The 16,197-nt window shown below is 43.4% G+C and overlaps 1 protein-coding gene across 1 annotated transcript; it reads left to right on the forward strand.

The window, feature by feature from the left end:
- Positions 1–5,123: 5,123 nt before the first annotated feature.
- Positions 5,124–12,363, forward strand: Gzma (granzyme A). The gene is made up of 5 exons (XM_052159801.1): positions 5,124–5,307; positions 7,770–7,914; positions 9,834–9,972; positions 10,155–10,424; positions 12,134–12,363. Exons 1-5 carry the CDS (start codon positions 5,238–5,240, stop codon positions 12,293–12,295), a joined length of 786 nt encoding a protein of 261 aa, XP_052015761.1. The 5' UTR covers positions 5,124–5,237; the 3' UTR covers positions 12,296–12,363.
- The last annotated feature ends 3,834 nt before the right edge of the window (positions 12,364–16,197 follow it).

The raw sequence follows: 16,197 nt of genomic DNA on the forward strand, positions 1-16,197 counted from the left end.
CACTATACTGAGTAAATTCAAAAAACCATCAGATCCTACTACAAAAGCCTATACTCAACAAAACTGGAAAATCTAGATAAAATGGACACTTTTCTACACAGATACTAGGTATCAAAGTTAAGTCAGGATCAGATAAATGATCTAATAGAAGCAGTCATTAATAGCCTCTCAACTCTTCCCCCCCCCAAAAAAAAACAAAAACAAAAACAAAAACAGGACTAGATAGGTTTAACGCAGAGTTCTATCAGACCTTCACAGAAGATCTAATACTCTTCAAACTATTCAACAAAATAGAAACAGAAGGAACACTATCCAATTCGTTCTATGAAACCACAATTACTCTGATGCCTAAACCACACAAAGATCCAACAAGAACTTTAGACCAATTTCCCTTATGAATATATTGATGCAAAAATACTCAATAAAATTATTCCCAACCAAATACAAGAACACATCAAAATGATCATCCACCACAATCAAGTGGGCTTCATCTCAGGGATGCAGGGATCGTTCAATATTTGGAAATCCATCAATATAATCCACCACATAAACAAACTCAAAGAAAAAAACTACACAATCATTCATTAGATGATGAGAAAGCATTTGACAAAATCCAATATCCCTTCATGATAAAAGTCTTAGAAAGATCAGGAATTCAAGGCCCATACCTAAACATAGTAACAGCAAAATACAGTAAACCAGTACCCAACATCAAACTGAATGGAGAAAAACTTGAAGCAATCCTACTGAAATCATGGACTAGACAAGGCTGTCCACTCTCTCCCTACCTATTTAATATAGTACTCGAAGTACTAGCCAGAGCAATTAGACAACAAAAGGAGGTTAAAGGGATACAAATTGGAAAGGAAGAAGTCAAAGTATCACTATTTGCAGATGATATGATAATATACTTAAGTGGTCCCAAAAATTCCACCAGAGAACTCCTAAACCTGATAAATAACTTCAGCAAAGTGGCTGGATACAAAATTAACTCAAACAAATCTGTAGCCTTCTGAAAGAAATTAGGGAAACGACACCCTTCACAATAGTCACAAATAACATAAAATACATTGGTGTGACTCTAACCAAGGAAGTGAAATCCATTCACATTGAGTCAGCGAGAGGCCAGTGATTGGAGGGAGAGAGGAGGAGGAGCTGAGAGAAGGAGGGGTGGTGTGGGGGGTGCGGAGAGAGCCTGGGAGCTGCACAAGGGAGCAGAGGAGGAGGAGACCCTCAGCAGATTCAGATGCTGTCAGATGTGTTTCTGGTGTGATGAGAGGTTAGAAATATTGGGGTAAGATCTTAACATTGTAAATTGGCTTTATGTAATTGGGAGTTTTATATACATAAATATATTTGGTTAACTACTCAAGTTTAAGAGTCATGTTTTACCAGATATGAGGAAGTAGTGGGTGCCGGGCAGGAGAGTGGGACCCACTGGGACTTGGAGCAGAGGCCTGGTGGGGTAGTACTATATTTTAACAATTTCCCACTACAGTATGACAAGAACTTCAAGTCTCTGAAGAAAGAAATTGAAGATCTCAGAAGATGGAAAGATCTCCCATGCTCATGGATTGGCAGGGATAATAGAGTAAAAATAGCCATCTTGCCTAAAGCAATCTACAGATTCAATGCAGTCCCCCATCAAAATTCCAACTCAGTTCTTCATAGTGTTAGAAAGAACAATTTTCAAATTTATGTGGCATAACAAAAAACCCAGAATAGCAAAAACTATTCTCAACAATAAAAGAACCTCTGGCAGAACCACCATCCCTGATCTCAAGCTATACTACAGAGCAATAGTGATAAAAGCTGCATGGTATTAGTACAATGACAGGGAGGACCTTCCATAGATTAATGGAAGACACTGAAACAAACCCACACACCTATGGTCACTTGATCTTTGACAAAGGAGCTAAAACCATCCAGTGGAAAAAAGAGAGCATTTTCAACAAGTGGTACTGGTTCAACTGACAGTCAACTGTAGAAGAATGCAAATTGATCCATTCTTATCTCCTTGTACAAAGCTCAAGTCCAAGTGGATCAAGGACCTCCACATAAAACCAGAAACACTGAATCTAATAGAAGAGAAAGTGGGGAAGAACCTGAAGCACATGGGCACAGGGGAAATTTTCCTGAATAGAACACCAATAGTGTATGCTCTAAGATCAAGAATTGACAAATGGGACCTTATAAAATTGCCAAGCTTCGGTAAGGCAAAGGACACTGTCAATAGGATAAAACAGCAACCAACAACAGTTTGGGGGAAAAAATCTTTACCAACCCTACAACCAAGAGAGGGTTAATAACCAATATACACAAAGAACTCAAGAAGTTAGACTCCAGAGAAACAAATAACCCTATTAAAAATGGGTTACAGAGCTAAACAAAGAATTCTCAACTGAGGAATACTGGATGGCTGAGAAACACCTAAAGAAATGTCCAGCATCCTTAGTTATCAGGGAAATGCAAATCAAAACAACCCTGAGATTCTACCTCACACCAGTCAGAATGGCTAAGATCAAAAACACAGGGGACAGCAGACACTGGAGAGGATGTGGAGAAAGAGGAACACTCCTCCATTGCTGGTGGGATTGAAAGAAGGTATAACCACTCTAGAAATCAGTTCGGGGATTCCTCAGAAAATTGAACATAGTACTACCTGAGGACCCAGCTATACCACTCCTGGGCATATAACCAGAAGATGCTCCAGCACATAATAAGGACAAATGCTCCACATGCTTTGTTCATAGCAGTCTTATTTATAATATCCAGAAGCTGGAAGGAACCCAGATGTCCCTCAACAGAGGAATGGATACAGAAAATGTTGTACATTTACACAATGGAGTACTTACTGAGCTATTAAAAACAATGAATTCATGAAATTCTTAGGCAAATGGGTGGAACGAGAAAATGTCATCCTGAGTGAGGTAACCCAATCACAAAAGAACGCACATGGTATGCGATGCAATCACTGATAAGTGGATATTAGCCCAAAAGTTCGGAATACCCAAGATTCAATTCACAGACCATATGAAGCCTAAGAAGAAGGAAGACCAAAATGTGGATGCTTCAGTGCTTCTTAGAAGGGTGAAAAAATACTCACAGGAGGAAATATGGAGACAAAGTGTGGAGCAGAGACTGAAGGAAAGGCCATCCAGAGACTGCCCCACCCAGGGATCCATCCCATACACAGCCACCAAACCTGGGTGCTATTGTGAGTGCTGGGAAGTACTTGTTGATAGAAGCCTGATATGGCTGTCTCCTGAGAGGCTCTGTCAGAGCCTGACAAATACAGAAGTGGATGCTCGCAGCCAACCATTAGATTGAGTGCAGGGGTCCCTAGTGGAGGAAGGATAGGTTAATTTGTCCCAGCTTTAGACAAGGGACAATTGTAGAAGGGACTGAAGGAACTGAGGGGGTTTGCACCCCCATGGAGGGAGCAACAGTGTCAACAGGCCAGACCCCCCCAGAACTCCCGGGGACTGGACCACCAACCAAAGAGTACACATGGAGAGACCCATGGAGCTGGCCACATATGTAGCAGAGGTTGGCCTTGTTTGACATCATGGGAGGAGAGGCCCTTGGACCTGAGGGTGTTCAATGCCCCAGTGTAGGGGAATGCCAGGGCAGGAAGACAGGAGTGGGAGGGTAAGTAGGGAAACACTCTCAGAGAGGCAGGGGGGAGAAGGGATGGGATGGGGTGGTTCTGAAGGGGAGACCTGGAAAGGGGAAAACATTTGAAATGTAAATAAAAAAAATATCCAATTAAAAAAAATGCCCAGGACAGGCAAATCTATAAGGATAGAAAGTAGATTAAATGTCGTACAGTTAGATTATAGTGGTGACTATACAGCTCTGGAAGTATGCCTTAAATGAGTGTCATATAATGCATGAATCATACTTTACCAAACAGTTAAAAGTCAGAATAAATGGAGACACCATGACCACAGGTATATATAAACAAAACTGACAGTGTCTCCCTTTTCCCTTGGTGCAAGTGTGAATTTGTGAAAGAAAAAAAAAAAACTGACAAGAAAATGACTCAACAAAACCAGAAGCGTGATCTCTCATGAGGTTCCTGAAACTGATGAAACCCAGTGTGCTAGTGAGATCTGGGAAAAAGAACCGCAGGTATCTAAGCAGGGGTCCCTTCTAAGGTCACCTGATTTCTGAAGAAGTACTCCCTTGGTCTGAAGCTACAAAGTGTTAACTGTGGGGCTGTGGGACTTAACACCGGACCCCCTCGTGGGACACATGGCGGCCCTGTGCCTCACAATGGAGACCTTCCTCCACTCAGTGAGAAAGCTCAACACTTCCTACTAGACACCAAGTCAGCACCGTCCTCCAGGGACGGGCCATGGGGTCTGTCTGTTTTAAGAAAGCTGGGACAAATTAACCTATCCTTCCCTTTCCTTCGAAACTGAGCAGGAACTCAGCAGGAACTGTTCATAAACATTCCTCTGAACCTCCATTTGTATTTTTCTTATCAATTCTTACAACCCAAGAAAATAGCTAAAAGGAAATGTGCTTTGTGACCAATTTTAGTACATTTTTTTTTAAATTCCATGTGTGTGTGTGTGTGTGTGTGTCTACATGTGTATGCACATGCGTGAGGAGACCGGAGGTTGACACTGGGCATCTTCCTCAAGCAGTTCCCACTATTTTTTGAGACAGGGTCTCTCGCTAAACCTGAAACTTACTGTTTCAGCTAGATCTTCCTGTCTCTGCAGTTCTGGGATCACAGCCACATGCTGTTGCACCCAGATTGCTATGTAGGTTCTGGGGATCCATACTCGGTGCTCACGTTTTTTGTGGCAAGCACTTGAACAGCTGATCCACCTCCCGAGCATCTAAAACACTGATTTGTGTGTTTTCAAAGAGCTCCTACTAAGGGACACTGAAGATAATATTGCTATTGATGAAGACACCCTGACTGAGTCGTTTCTTGTCCCTGCTTATGAACTACATTCTAATGGCAACAAGATTCCCTTCCCTCTCCACTATGGGTAGGAGGCTGCAACCCTCCGTCTCCACCCCACAGCGCTAACTCAGTCATCACGACCGACCGCGGGTGATGAGGGTCATGCCTGCTCTCGCCTATCTTAGTTTCATTTTCCAGCTCTACACCTGGACATTTGAAAGAGAAGAACTAAAACCACATCCTTTGTACTCTCATATATAAGAGGAAAGAAACAAAAACAGAGATCCCTGCTGATTGATGTGGGAAAGCCACGATGAGGAACGCCTGTGTTCCCCGGGTGTCGGCTCTTGCTACTGTCTTTTTTCTTCTGCTAATTCCTGAAGGTAAGACAGACTCACATCCTTTTGTGCCTTAAGTGTAACTGACAGAGTACCTAAAGCCTGGAAACATCTAGCATTCATTTTTAAATTATATTAATTTTAGAAGAAAAAAATTTATATTTGTAATTTCTTTCCAAAAATTAGCAAAACTACCAATGGAGATTGCTCCCAATTTATAGCTTGAATCCTGCCCTAAAAGACAATTTGAGATGAGCAAAGAAATGATTGAAATGCTCTTGAGTTGGGAGATCAGCTCTATCTTTCAAGAAAGGAAATAGTGGTAAATGAGGCATCTCAGCCTTTCTGTCTTCAAATACTGTGCAGACAGCTTTGACGAGGGTTGCACTGAGTCTGCATTAGACAGCAGAAGCTGATGAGGACTGTGCAGAGTTTCTCACTGTTTCTCTTGGTTTGTTTCCCTGGCAAGTCTTCCTGACTCTGGGGAAGACCTCACACTGACTGCTTGGAAGAGCTGTAGTATTTTCTCCTCACCTGTTCCTGTTATGTAGTAAATAGGAACCAGTATTCCTGTCTGAGGGAAAGCACCTGTGGGAATGCCATCACGGCTCTTGCCCTGACCATGGAAGAACAACTGCTTCTGCGAGGTTCTCCATGTTCCTTAAAGAACCTGGTAGGAAGATTGGCATGGGGTAAAATGGCTGGCAAATTATGCAAGCAGTTATTCCAGGACCCATAAGCTTTTAGAGGTAGGAGTTGTGGGCAGGAATCCAAAAGATGTCCTAGGATTAAGGTTAGGACTAGCAATGAAAGGGAATTTTAAACCAAGGTGTTTGAGACCAAGAGTGAGCACTTGACTGCATGGTACAGCACACGGGCTCTCAGACATGCCAACTCCTCCCCAAGCATGAGATTAGAGCAGGTTTTCCTTCCTCTTTATTTATTTATAATTGAATTTTGGTTTTGTGAGGTTTTTAAAATCCAATTATTAATTTTCTTCAAAGTAAACCATAAGGACGACTTTTTCCATTACACTTTGTTTTCTGTGTTCAGAAGGAGCTGTGTAGACCCAAAAGGGAGGGAGCAAGGAAGCCGGGCTTCACATGCTGGACTAGATAGAACAATCTGGAAGGCTTTTTAAAACAATGCCTGAACACCTGCCTCAGAAATTCTACTAAACCTAACTCTGAATGGAGATGAGCAGTTGTTAGTTTTTAAAAGCTTCCCATCTGCTCTAATCCTTACCACAGACCTTTGAAGACTAATTAGGTGCGACCTGGCCCTCCTGCTCAGGCCAGCATGTGTGCTCAGAGACAGAACCCTGCAAAAGGGGGTCTTCTTCAATTCATCATGATGTCCACAGATATTCATTTGCAGTCTAGCATTGTAGGAGTCACCCCAGGAAAACTAGGGATGTGGCCAAAATTCCTTTGATTCTGCACCATTCTATTTCTGGTGTCTAAAATTCTGCCTTCCCAATTCCCTTCTGGAAAGTGGACCCTGCCTTCTCTCTTCTGCCTCTCACCCTCCTCAATCCGATGAGAAGTTCCAGGTCTATCACTGATACTTGTGAATTTGGCAAGTAGTTGAACTTAATTATGGAATAAGAAGTGTTGATCTCTACTCAAGCAAACAGAGCACTCAGCCAAAATGGTCAGAAGTATTTCAGGAGAATCCAGAAATATTTTGTGTAGAAGATGAAAAACAGAAGCTCTGTCGCAGGACACGAGGTCCTCTCCTGTCACCTGTGCTTGCCTTATGCCTCTGGGTCTCCCCATTCTTTAACAGTGGATCTACTATCCTGGTCCAGCTCGTGCAAGTTTCGATAAGGTGGATTATCTACTTATAGTGCCTCTGCTCCTTATAACTCACTTGGAAAGGGCTTTAATTAAACCATGGTTAGCTTGTGGATTGAAAGACAACCTGAGGTGCAACTCGTGTTATTCTCTTGAGTTGTGAATGAGAGTGGTGCTCTTGATATCTGAAATCTAACCGTGACCAAAGTCTTCATGAAGGGTCAAGCTAAAAGGTGCTAACATCAACTTGTATACTGTATTTTTGAACAGCCTCTGAGTGAAGGAGGAAAAGCAGTGGGCTTCTATAAACCCACTCCTTGCTCTGCTTCTCCATTCACACTCATCCAGAGGGAAGTAGGGACAGCTAGGCTTGCGTGAACACCAGCAGCTCCTCTATAGCAACTGCTGCTAGTGCCGACCACTGCACAGCTCTCTGCCCTTAGCAAACCCTGAGCTCTGAGACTACAGTTATGACAGAACTCCAGCTGAATGGTTCCTGGGACACCAGTGTCAGGCTTCTGTGGATGTAACAGCAGGATCCCAAAAGGGCCAAGATTTAGGGTGAGACACCAGGACAACATAGGACATAAAGATAAGGTGATACAGAATTCTCTCCAAATTCAAAAAGCATGCATTGTCCCAGAAATGTGGCTTTCGTGAGGGACTATTAAGAGTTAGCACTGACCTGGTTCACCTTCTTCTGTTGAACAGGTGGCTGTGAAAGGATCATTGGAGGAGACACAGTGGTTCCTCACTCAAGACCCTACATGGTTCTACTTAAACTTAGTTCAAAGAGCATCTGTGCTGGCGCTTTGATTGCAAAGGACTGGGTGTTGACTGCTGCCCATTGTAACTTGTAAGTTCTTGAGACTAAAATGCTTTTGTAGAGATAGTCTATTGAGAAGAAGTAATAATAATAAGACTACATCTCACTAACACATGGAAAAACCACTTACTTTCTCATATATAAGGGAAGTCTTTGACACCTCCCGTTGATCTGAAAGGAAGTTAAGCCCAGATTTAATACAAGGAGTCAAGTCAATGAGGATCCAGTGTCTGTAAGCTCTATCTGAAGGTCCATGGGGGGGAGGAGGGGGAGATGGAGAGAGAGAGACAGAGACAGAGAGAGACAGAGAGAGAGAGAGAGAGAGAGAGAGAGAGAGAGAGAGAGAGAATCACAGACTTGCCAGTATAGGGAGGTGGATCTGGAAAGAAATGGAGAACAGAGAACAGGAGGGAATATGATCAGGATACATTGTAGCCAAGACTTTTTTAAAAAGATAATAAATGGGTTTATTAAGTGGAAATAAAATCACTCTGGTTATCTTATAAAGGGGGGGAATCACTCCCAAGCATTAATAAGCTAGTGGGCTGGGGTAAGGCTGAAATACCAGCAGCGCTGTACTCCAGACGCTCTATGGATCATTAAATAGCATACTCCTCTCCCACTTCTCTTGAGCATGTTCCATTTAGTGTGTGAATCCTGTGTGGAGAAGGGTTTCTGGTCCTTCTCTGTCAAGTGGCTTTTTTCCTCTGTTGTCTTGGTGACAATGTCCCCAGTGCCTGTGTTCTTGTCATAATACTACATAGGCAACAAAAGTTCAAACTAATTGAAGCCAACTAAAATTGCAAATTCACTTCCTTGGTCATGCACCAAAGTCTGTAGTAGCCACATGTGGCTCATGACTATCAGACCATGCAATTTATAAAACATATTTTCACCAAAGCATGCTCTGGAGAGTCCAGTTATGATGTCTTACTTGAGACCAGGCTCAGCTAGAATAATGGAGAAAGGCGATGTGACTATTGCATGGTTTGGCACGTAACAGGTTGTGAGTGACAAGAGCCCTAAGCAGAAACACATCAGGAAGTATCTGTGCCCTGCACAGCACGCCCACAGGGTCCTTGGCTCAGTGGTTTCTGGAAGTTTCCCCACCTGAGTTTGTTCTCTTACAGGGAGATCTGCTGGGAACTGCTTTACATCTCCAGGCTGCCTTTAGTTATTACTTGTGATCTCCTCCTGGGAGCTTTGCCTTTCAGGGTTTGCCACCTAACTGTCAACCGTGGCTCATCACGAGACGAAAGGTGGAAACCAACCCAAGATTTGCATCTTGGAAATGGAACTTCTCTCATTTGCTTCTTTAAAAAAAAATAAGACATCAGTTATCTTGTCATAAATAAGCTGTTGGAGGTTAGACAGGTGTGATGGCTCAAAGGACACTTGTCTTCTCAAAGGTTCATTTGCTGGAACCTTGGTCCTTAGGGTAACCATACGGAGAGGCAGTGGGACCCTCAAGAGCTAGATCACTGGGGCTCCATTCTGGTAACAGGGTGGATGGAGACTTCAGAGTCAGTCGGTTAACATCAGTAGCTTACTCAATTCATCAATTGAGCTCAAGCTCAGTCTCTGGTCCCTTTCTTGCTCCCCCTGTCACTCAGCCGATCCTCTTCACACGTCCCCATCACTCCCACCTCTGTGAGCTGACATGGTGGAGGCACAAGTCCCCATTAGAAGTCAAGCAGACCTGACGTGAGCTCTCAGACTCCAAAGCTGTGAGCCAAAGGAAAGCTCTATCTATCCTTTGTTACGCACCTAACACCAGGTTAAAGCTACATAAATCTAAGGCAGTAATATACCTTCCAAATGGGTATATTCTTTCAAGACACAAATTTTCTCCAAAAGGAGCATATATGCCAATGGCATAATGAAGCTGTCCAATATATGTCATGCCCAGTCCCCAATTAAGCTAGTAACTATTATTGTATCTATTACAGGGGAAAGAGATCTGAGGTCATTCTTGGGGCTCACTCAACAAAGAAGGAGCCGGAACAACAGATATTATCTGTTAAGAAAGCATTTCCCTATCCATGCTTTGACAAATATACACACGAGGGTGATCTACAACTTCTACAGGTATGTACCTTTGGTTGTCTTTTTGAGTCACGTAGAACCATCTAAAGTCTCACCATGTACATGGGAGAGTATCTCCCTAGTCCCCTCCCTGGTACAAATAAGAGAGCCCAGAGGACTGGGTAAGAAGTCTAAACATTAATACCAATCCCATACTCTAACTGGTTATGTTTTTCTTCTTACAGCTAAATAAAAAAGCAACAATTAACAGAAATGTGGCTGTCCTTCATCTACCTAAAAAGACGGATGATGTGAAACCAGGAACCAGATGCCAAGTAGCAGGGTGGGGGAGTTCTCGCAATAAGTCACCTCACTCTGATACTCTGAGAGAAGTCAACATCACTGTCATAGACAGAAAAACCTGCAATGATGAAAAACACTATAATTTTAACCCTGTAATTGGACTAAATATGATTTGTGCAGGAAGCCTCCAGGGTGGAAAGGACTCATGCAATGTAAGTGAAACAAGATGGAGTGTGTTAGCTACTGAAGCAAGGCACGTGGGTGTGCATGGTGTGACGCCAAGCTTGGCCTTGTCAGAGCACTGGCTTCCAGGGGGTCTGCTGTGTTGGTTGGTTGGTTGGTTGGCTGGTTGGTTGGTTGGTTGGTTGAGACAGAAAGTTCCACTCTGTAGCTCTGGCTGTTCTGGAACTCACTGAGATCCAACTATCTCTGCCTCCCCAAGTGCTGGGACTAAAGGCATATACTACCACACCTAGCCTTCTACTATTGCTTTTTGAAATTTGGTAAGATGTAGGTAAATAAAATTACTCACTCAGCTTCAAAATCATTAAAAATAAGAATTCACTGCCAAGATCATTGGCAACCTTCTACATTGACTTTGTTTCATATATTAAAAAACAATGTTTTTTGAAATATATTTTTAAAACATATATATATACATTATACATAGACAACATACATATACAGATATCGATACATATACATATACACATACATAGGGGTGTTCCTCATTTTTCTTATATTACAATATAGAGATATAAACAAAAGACATAAAATTCTAAAGTGTTCCTGGAAAGCCTTCAGGCTTTCCCAACTCACCACAACCTCAAAAAACCTTTGATGTGTTTCAAATCCCAGCCATTCCCAAATCTGCCCAGGGACCTAGGACCAGACCCCATAGTTTCTTGGCACCGAGACTAGTAAACAATCTCAGGCATAACCCCCAGCAGAGAATGAATAAGCCTCCCACCCAGTGTCCCGAACAGCAGGAGGGACAGGGCCTGATTAAAGACAAGAATTAAATAGACTACTAGACTACTTTGCAAACTTTTAAACCCTCAGTTCTAGCTTGTCAATTCTCACCTTTCCCCAAGTCACCCTGAGGTGAGTGTGCTGTTATCAGGGAGTTGTCACAGGAGGAGAAATTAGGCCTTGTGTTCAGGACCAAGATGAGCCAAATGCTAAGAAGACAAGGCATTTGTCCTTCCCATCTTTCCTCTTTATTTTACCCTCATCTCCCACATCCTTCACTGAAGGCACCCAGGAACCTGGCTTTCCCCTCTTTGGGAATCATAAGCACCGCCCAGAGGCCACAGCAGCATCTCAGGGCATGCTTGCCTCACACCAGCCCCGGAGGAAACACTAAACCCAGCAGTGCTTCCCTGTTCTCTCAGTGCCCAGGACTGGCTGCTGTGAATCAAATCTACAGGGCTGATTCTGCACAGTGCAGATGCCACACAAGGGAGGAAATGTGTCTTAGCAGGGGTGGCCACAGTTCTCACATAACTCATCACTCCACACAGAGATAGAGCCAACCCTTCCCTGAAAGAACTTCAGTTTTCTTTCTTTGAGAAAATAAATATATGTGAGAAGAACCAGAAAGCATAGGACTTTCTCTTCACCTAAGTATATCTGCTGTTTTTGCCTATTTCACTCCTTGAGTTATTAATAAGCATGTTTAAAAAAATGACCAAGAGGAACTTCTTTCTGGAAAAAGATAATCTCAAAATCAGTGAATAAAATAAGTAATACTATGTTCACTTGTTTTTACTAATCTGTAAGTATTAAAATATTGCTTGTCATCTAGATGTTTTAAGTAGTAATTTTTAGTGAAGTCTAGGCTGGTCTTCCTATTAAGTGCTAAAGAACTTCTTCACCATCCATACTGACCCCACCTTATCCCACCCTCTTGTTTTTCCAGGGAGATTCTGGAAGCCCTCTGCTATGTGATCGTATTCTCCGAGGCATCACAGCTTTTGGCCTTAAGGGGAAGTGTGGAGATCCCCGAGGGCCTGGCGTCTATACTTTCCTCTCAAAGAAACACCTCAAATGGATAATGAAGACTATGAAGGGAGCTGTGTAAATGTGTGACTTTCACTCTATCCACTGTCACTCCTGTGTCTGAGCACAAATAAAGTCAGCTTGAATAGCTGCACGTGTCCTTCTCCTGTATCATTCTTGGGCAGATCTCCAGGATAATGTAGGAGGGAGACTAGAAGATCAGGACCACCAGTGTCCTCTATGCATCCAAGGATGGGGGAATTTCTCCCTAGATAAAACACTTTGCTTTCGGATCTGTCTGACAGGAAGAGTGAAGGGCTCAGCATTCTGTTTTTTGTTTTGTTTTGTTTTGTTTTTTTCGAGACAGGGTTTCTCTGTGTAGCCCTGGCTGTCCTGGAACTCACTCTGGTCTTGAACTCAGAAATTTGCCTGCCTCTGCCTACCAAGGGCTGGGATTAAAGGCGTGTTTCACCACCGCCCAGCTGGGGCTCAGCATTCTGAACTGCCTAGTCTAGGGCATAGGTGTGAAAAGGAATGAAGCCCTGCCCCCTGCACTGCCCCACCTCCACAGTGGGTTCCCTAGAAACGTGGGCACTGCCTCATGGCCTTTGGCCTAAGATGAAGCACAGTCCAGGACCCACATCTAGAGATTCTGAGTTCATTGATATTGGTGGAACCCAGAACATGGGATTCCTTACCTGATCACCCCTAATAAGATGGATACCATGCAAGGATCAGAATCCCTGAACTACAAAATGAAGTTTTTTATTAGAAATGGATTCTGGGCTGATATTTTAGACATGTCATAATCTTTAATATAGATTTAGAATTTTAATTATGATAAATAAACTACTCTATACTGAATACCATTGTTTAAATTGTTGGCTCAAACCTTCATACATTGCTAGTTAAAGTACAAATTTGTTGCAGTAAGTATCTATTGAAGATTAACCTGTTTATATTTTTATAACTTAGCAACTCTACTCCTAAAGACATACCAAATTGAAATGTGAATGTTTTGTCCACCAAAGATATATCCAGTAAAGTACATACCAGTTTAAGTACTTAAATTCAAAACTCTAAATAACATGTGTAGCCTGGTCTTTTGCCTACTTTATTTGGGTTCCTATATCTACCACCCTTCTCTACTCCAATCTCTTCCAACGCCCCCCCCCAACACTAGGTAGGTGAGAAAAAGGGTGTAGCTCTCTTTAGACTACCTCTTGCTGATTTGGGGTGTCAAGTTCCTTGGGACAAGTTCATTCTTCATTGTTAGGATATTTCCAACCAGCAGTCCAAGAAAAGCAGCAGGAGCAACCAGCAGCAGGGACAGCAGCAGTGGGGACAGCAGGAGTTGGGACAGCAGCAGTAGGGACAGCAGCAGCAGGGACAGCAGCAGTGGGGACAGCAGGAGTTGGGACAGCAGCAGTAGGGACAGCAGCAGTGGGGACAGCAGCAGTGGGGACAGCAGCAGTGGGGACAGCAGCAGGGACAGCAGCAGTGGGGACAGCAGCAGTGGGGACAGCAGTAGCAGGGACAGCAGCAGCAGGGACAGCAGCAGGGACAGCAACAGTGGGGACAGCAGCAGCGGGGACAGCAGCAGCAGGGACAGCAGCAGTGGGGACAGCAGCATTGGGTACAGCAGCAGGGACAGCAGCAGGGACAGCAGCAGTGGGGACAGCAGTGGGGACAGCAGCAGTGGGGACAGCAGTAGGGACAGCAGCAGTGGGGACAGCAGCAGTGGGGACAGCAGCTGCCATGGTCCCTACCAGACCTCTCATATGTATACCCTCTACAGAGTTCCCAGAATTCCAAATGTAAACTATCCTCAGCTGGCAAAGTCACGCCCCTCCTAGAGCAAGACAAAAACAGCTGCTATGGACAATACGAAGTAGACTCACATGCCAAACCTGAGACACATTCACATAATGTAACCGGGTTTCTAAAGAAACTAAACTTCCCACCACAAACTTTAATATTTAAATTTAAAAAACATTTCTAATTAAAAAAAACAAGTTTACATTTATAGAGTAAAATATATTGCAATGAAAAGAACTGCAGTCTCATGTAACACTGGGTTTTTTGTATATAGGTTTATTGCGTGATTCCACATATCTGAAGGTAGACATAAGTTAAAACTAAGCCATCATAATAGAAGTCAGATGCTAGACACAAGAGATCCTTTTAGGATACCAGAAATATCCTTTCTTATCTTCGGGCAGTGGTGGTGCACGCCTTTAATCCCAGCACTCGGGAGGGAGAGGCAGGTAGATTTCTGAGTTTAAGGCCAGAGGGGTCTACATAGTGAGTTCCAGGACAGTCCGGGTTATACAGAGAAACCATGCCTCAATAAAAGAAAGAAAGAAAGAAAGAAAGAAAGAAAGAAAGAAAGAAAGAAAGAAAGAAAGAAAGAAAGAAAGAAAGAAAGATTGATTCATATCTTAATCTGAATGGTACTCATGGCTATCTATTCATGAACCAAAAATGTACCTAGCCATCCACTAAAGATTTATAGACTTGAAGTTTTGTAGCACAAAATTTAAGACCGTTGTAGTCAAGGCTTCTATTTTGTGTCTTGTCTAGACTTTTACTAATTTCTTTATAAAAATAATGTCTCAAACTTTCCACTAAATAAAATCAGAAATATGTTGACTTTTTTCTTAAGTGAGGTCCCTTTGCTCACACACCAATATTAATTGTAGAAATAAACTTTGATCGTGACACTGTCCTAATACTATTAAAACTGAAAATAGAATGATGGGAGACACTTGAAACTGGTGTGTGTGTGTGTGTGTGAGAGAGAGAGAGAGAGAGAGAGAGAGAGAGAGAGAAGACAGAGAGGCAGAAAGATAGATTTGCCGTTTTTAGACACTAAATTTTTCTAAAGTAGGAATTACTAAACCCAGTTAAAGGAAGACGGGACACAAACTAACTGCCAAATTAACATGAACTTGGCAAGAGAATCCTAATTTCTCTGGTACATACACTACCCTGCTCTACAAAAATTACAGTTTTGGTTTTGTTTTATGGGAGGAATAAAGGAGAAGGCTTTTGTTTTTTTCTTTAAGACCCAGGTATCTTGGCTTACACCTATCAACCTAGCTCTCAGGAGGTAAACACAGAAGGACTGGAAGTTGGGGACAGACTGAACTATATACTAATCTGAAGAATAGCCTGAGATTAGAGGGGGAGAGAGAAGAGGAGGGGAAGGGGGAGAGGGAGGGAGAAGAGGTAGGGAGGGAGGGAAGGAGGAAAGGGGGAAGAGGAGAAGGAAGGGTATGGAGATCCCTGGGCTGTGGGATAGGAAGAAATAGAGAGAGGCCAGTCTGAAAACAATCAGGCAAGTCTGACATCGCAACTTCCATTCCCAATGGCCTAGTGGAGAAGGGAGGCCTGCGGGACTATTCTCCTGGCTGGCTTGGATGACTATTAGCACTTCCACACACAAGTTGTCCCATCTGCAGCAGCAGAAAATAGGCACATCTGGTCTGGACTCAGGGCCAAAGGCAGAACTCTGGCTCTGTGACATGTGGAAGAAAGAAGATGTGTCTCACACCTTGTTACAAGGGGGGCTGCTGAGAACTAAGGTAACCTAAGACAGGAGCGTCATCCCTCCCAGGGTAGAGTGTTCCCTGCCTCAGGCTGGTTCACCTGCCAGACCTTTTACCCAGCACTGGAGACTTTGCTAAGTTTCCTCCCCAGAGCTTGCTCCACCTCCACCCCACCCCTACTCCCACCCCACCCAACCCTACCCACCCCACCCAACCCTACCCACCCCACCCCCACCCTGACCAGAGCCTTGTGACTATCCAAACAAGGGGCCACAAGTTGGGTGGCTATGTACCAGAAACTGACTCTTTCACAGTCTGAGGTTCAAGTGTGAAGTCTAGGGGTGGGCCGAAGTCTTGGCCTTGCCACTTCCGGTTCCTGACTGCAGCCGCCATTCCTCCTTTTGTGTTCACACCATGCCTGCCTGCCTCCACG

This window comes from Apodemus sylvaticus, chromosome 16, assembly GCF_947179515.1.
Source record: "Apodemus sylvaticus chromosome 16, mApoSyl1.1, whole genome shotgun sequence".
Classification (NCBI taxonomy): Eukaryota; Metazoa; Chordata; class Mammalia; order Rodentia; family Muridae; genus Apodemus; species Apodemus sylvaticus.

Excerpts from the sequence above, each read along its gene's own strand:
- Gzma (XM_052159801.1), top strand. The coding sequence starts at position 5,238 with ATGAGGAACGCCTGTGTTCCCCGGGTGTCGGCTCTTGCTACTGTCTTT. Across the intron at positions 5,308-7,769 it reads TCTTCTGCTAATTCCTGAAG|GTGGCTGTGAAAGGATCATT; the intron begins GTAAGACAGACT and ends TCTGTTGAACAG. Across the intron at positions 7,915-9,833 it reads ACTGCTGCCCATTGTAACTT|GGGAAAGAGATCTGAGGTCA; the intron begins GTAAGTTCTTGA and ends TATCTATTACAG.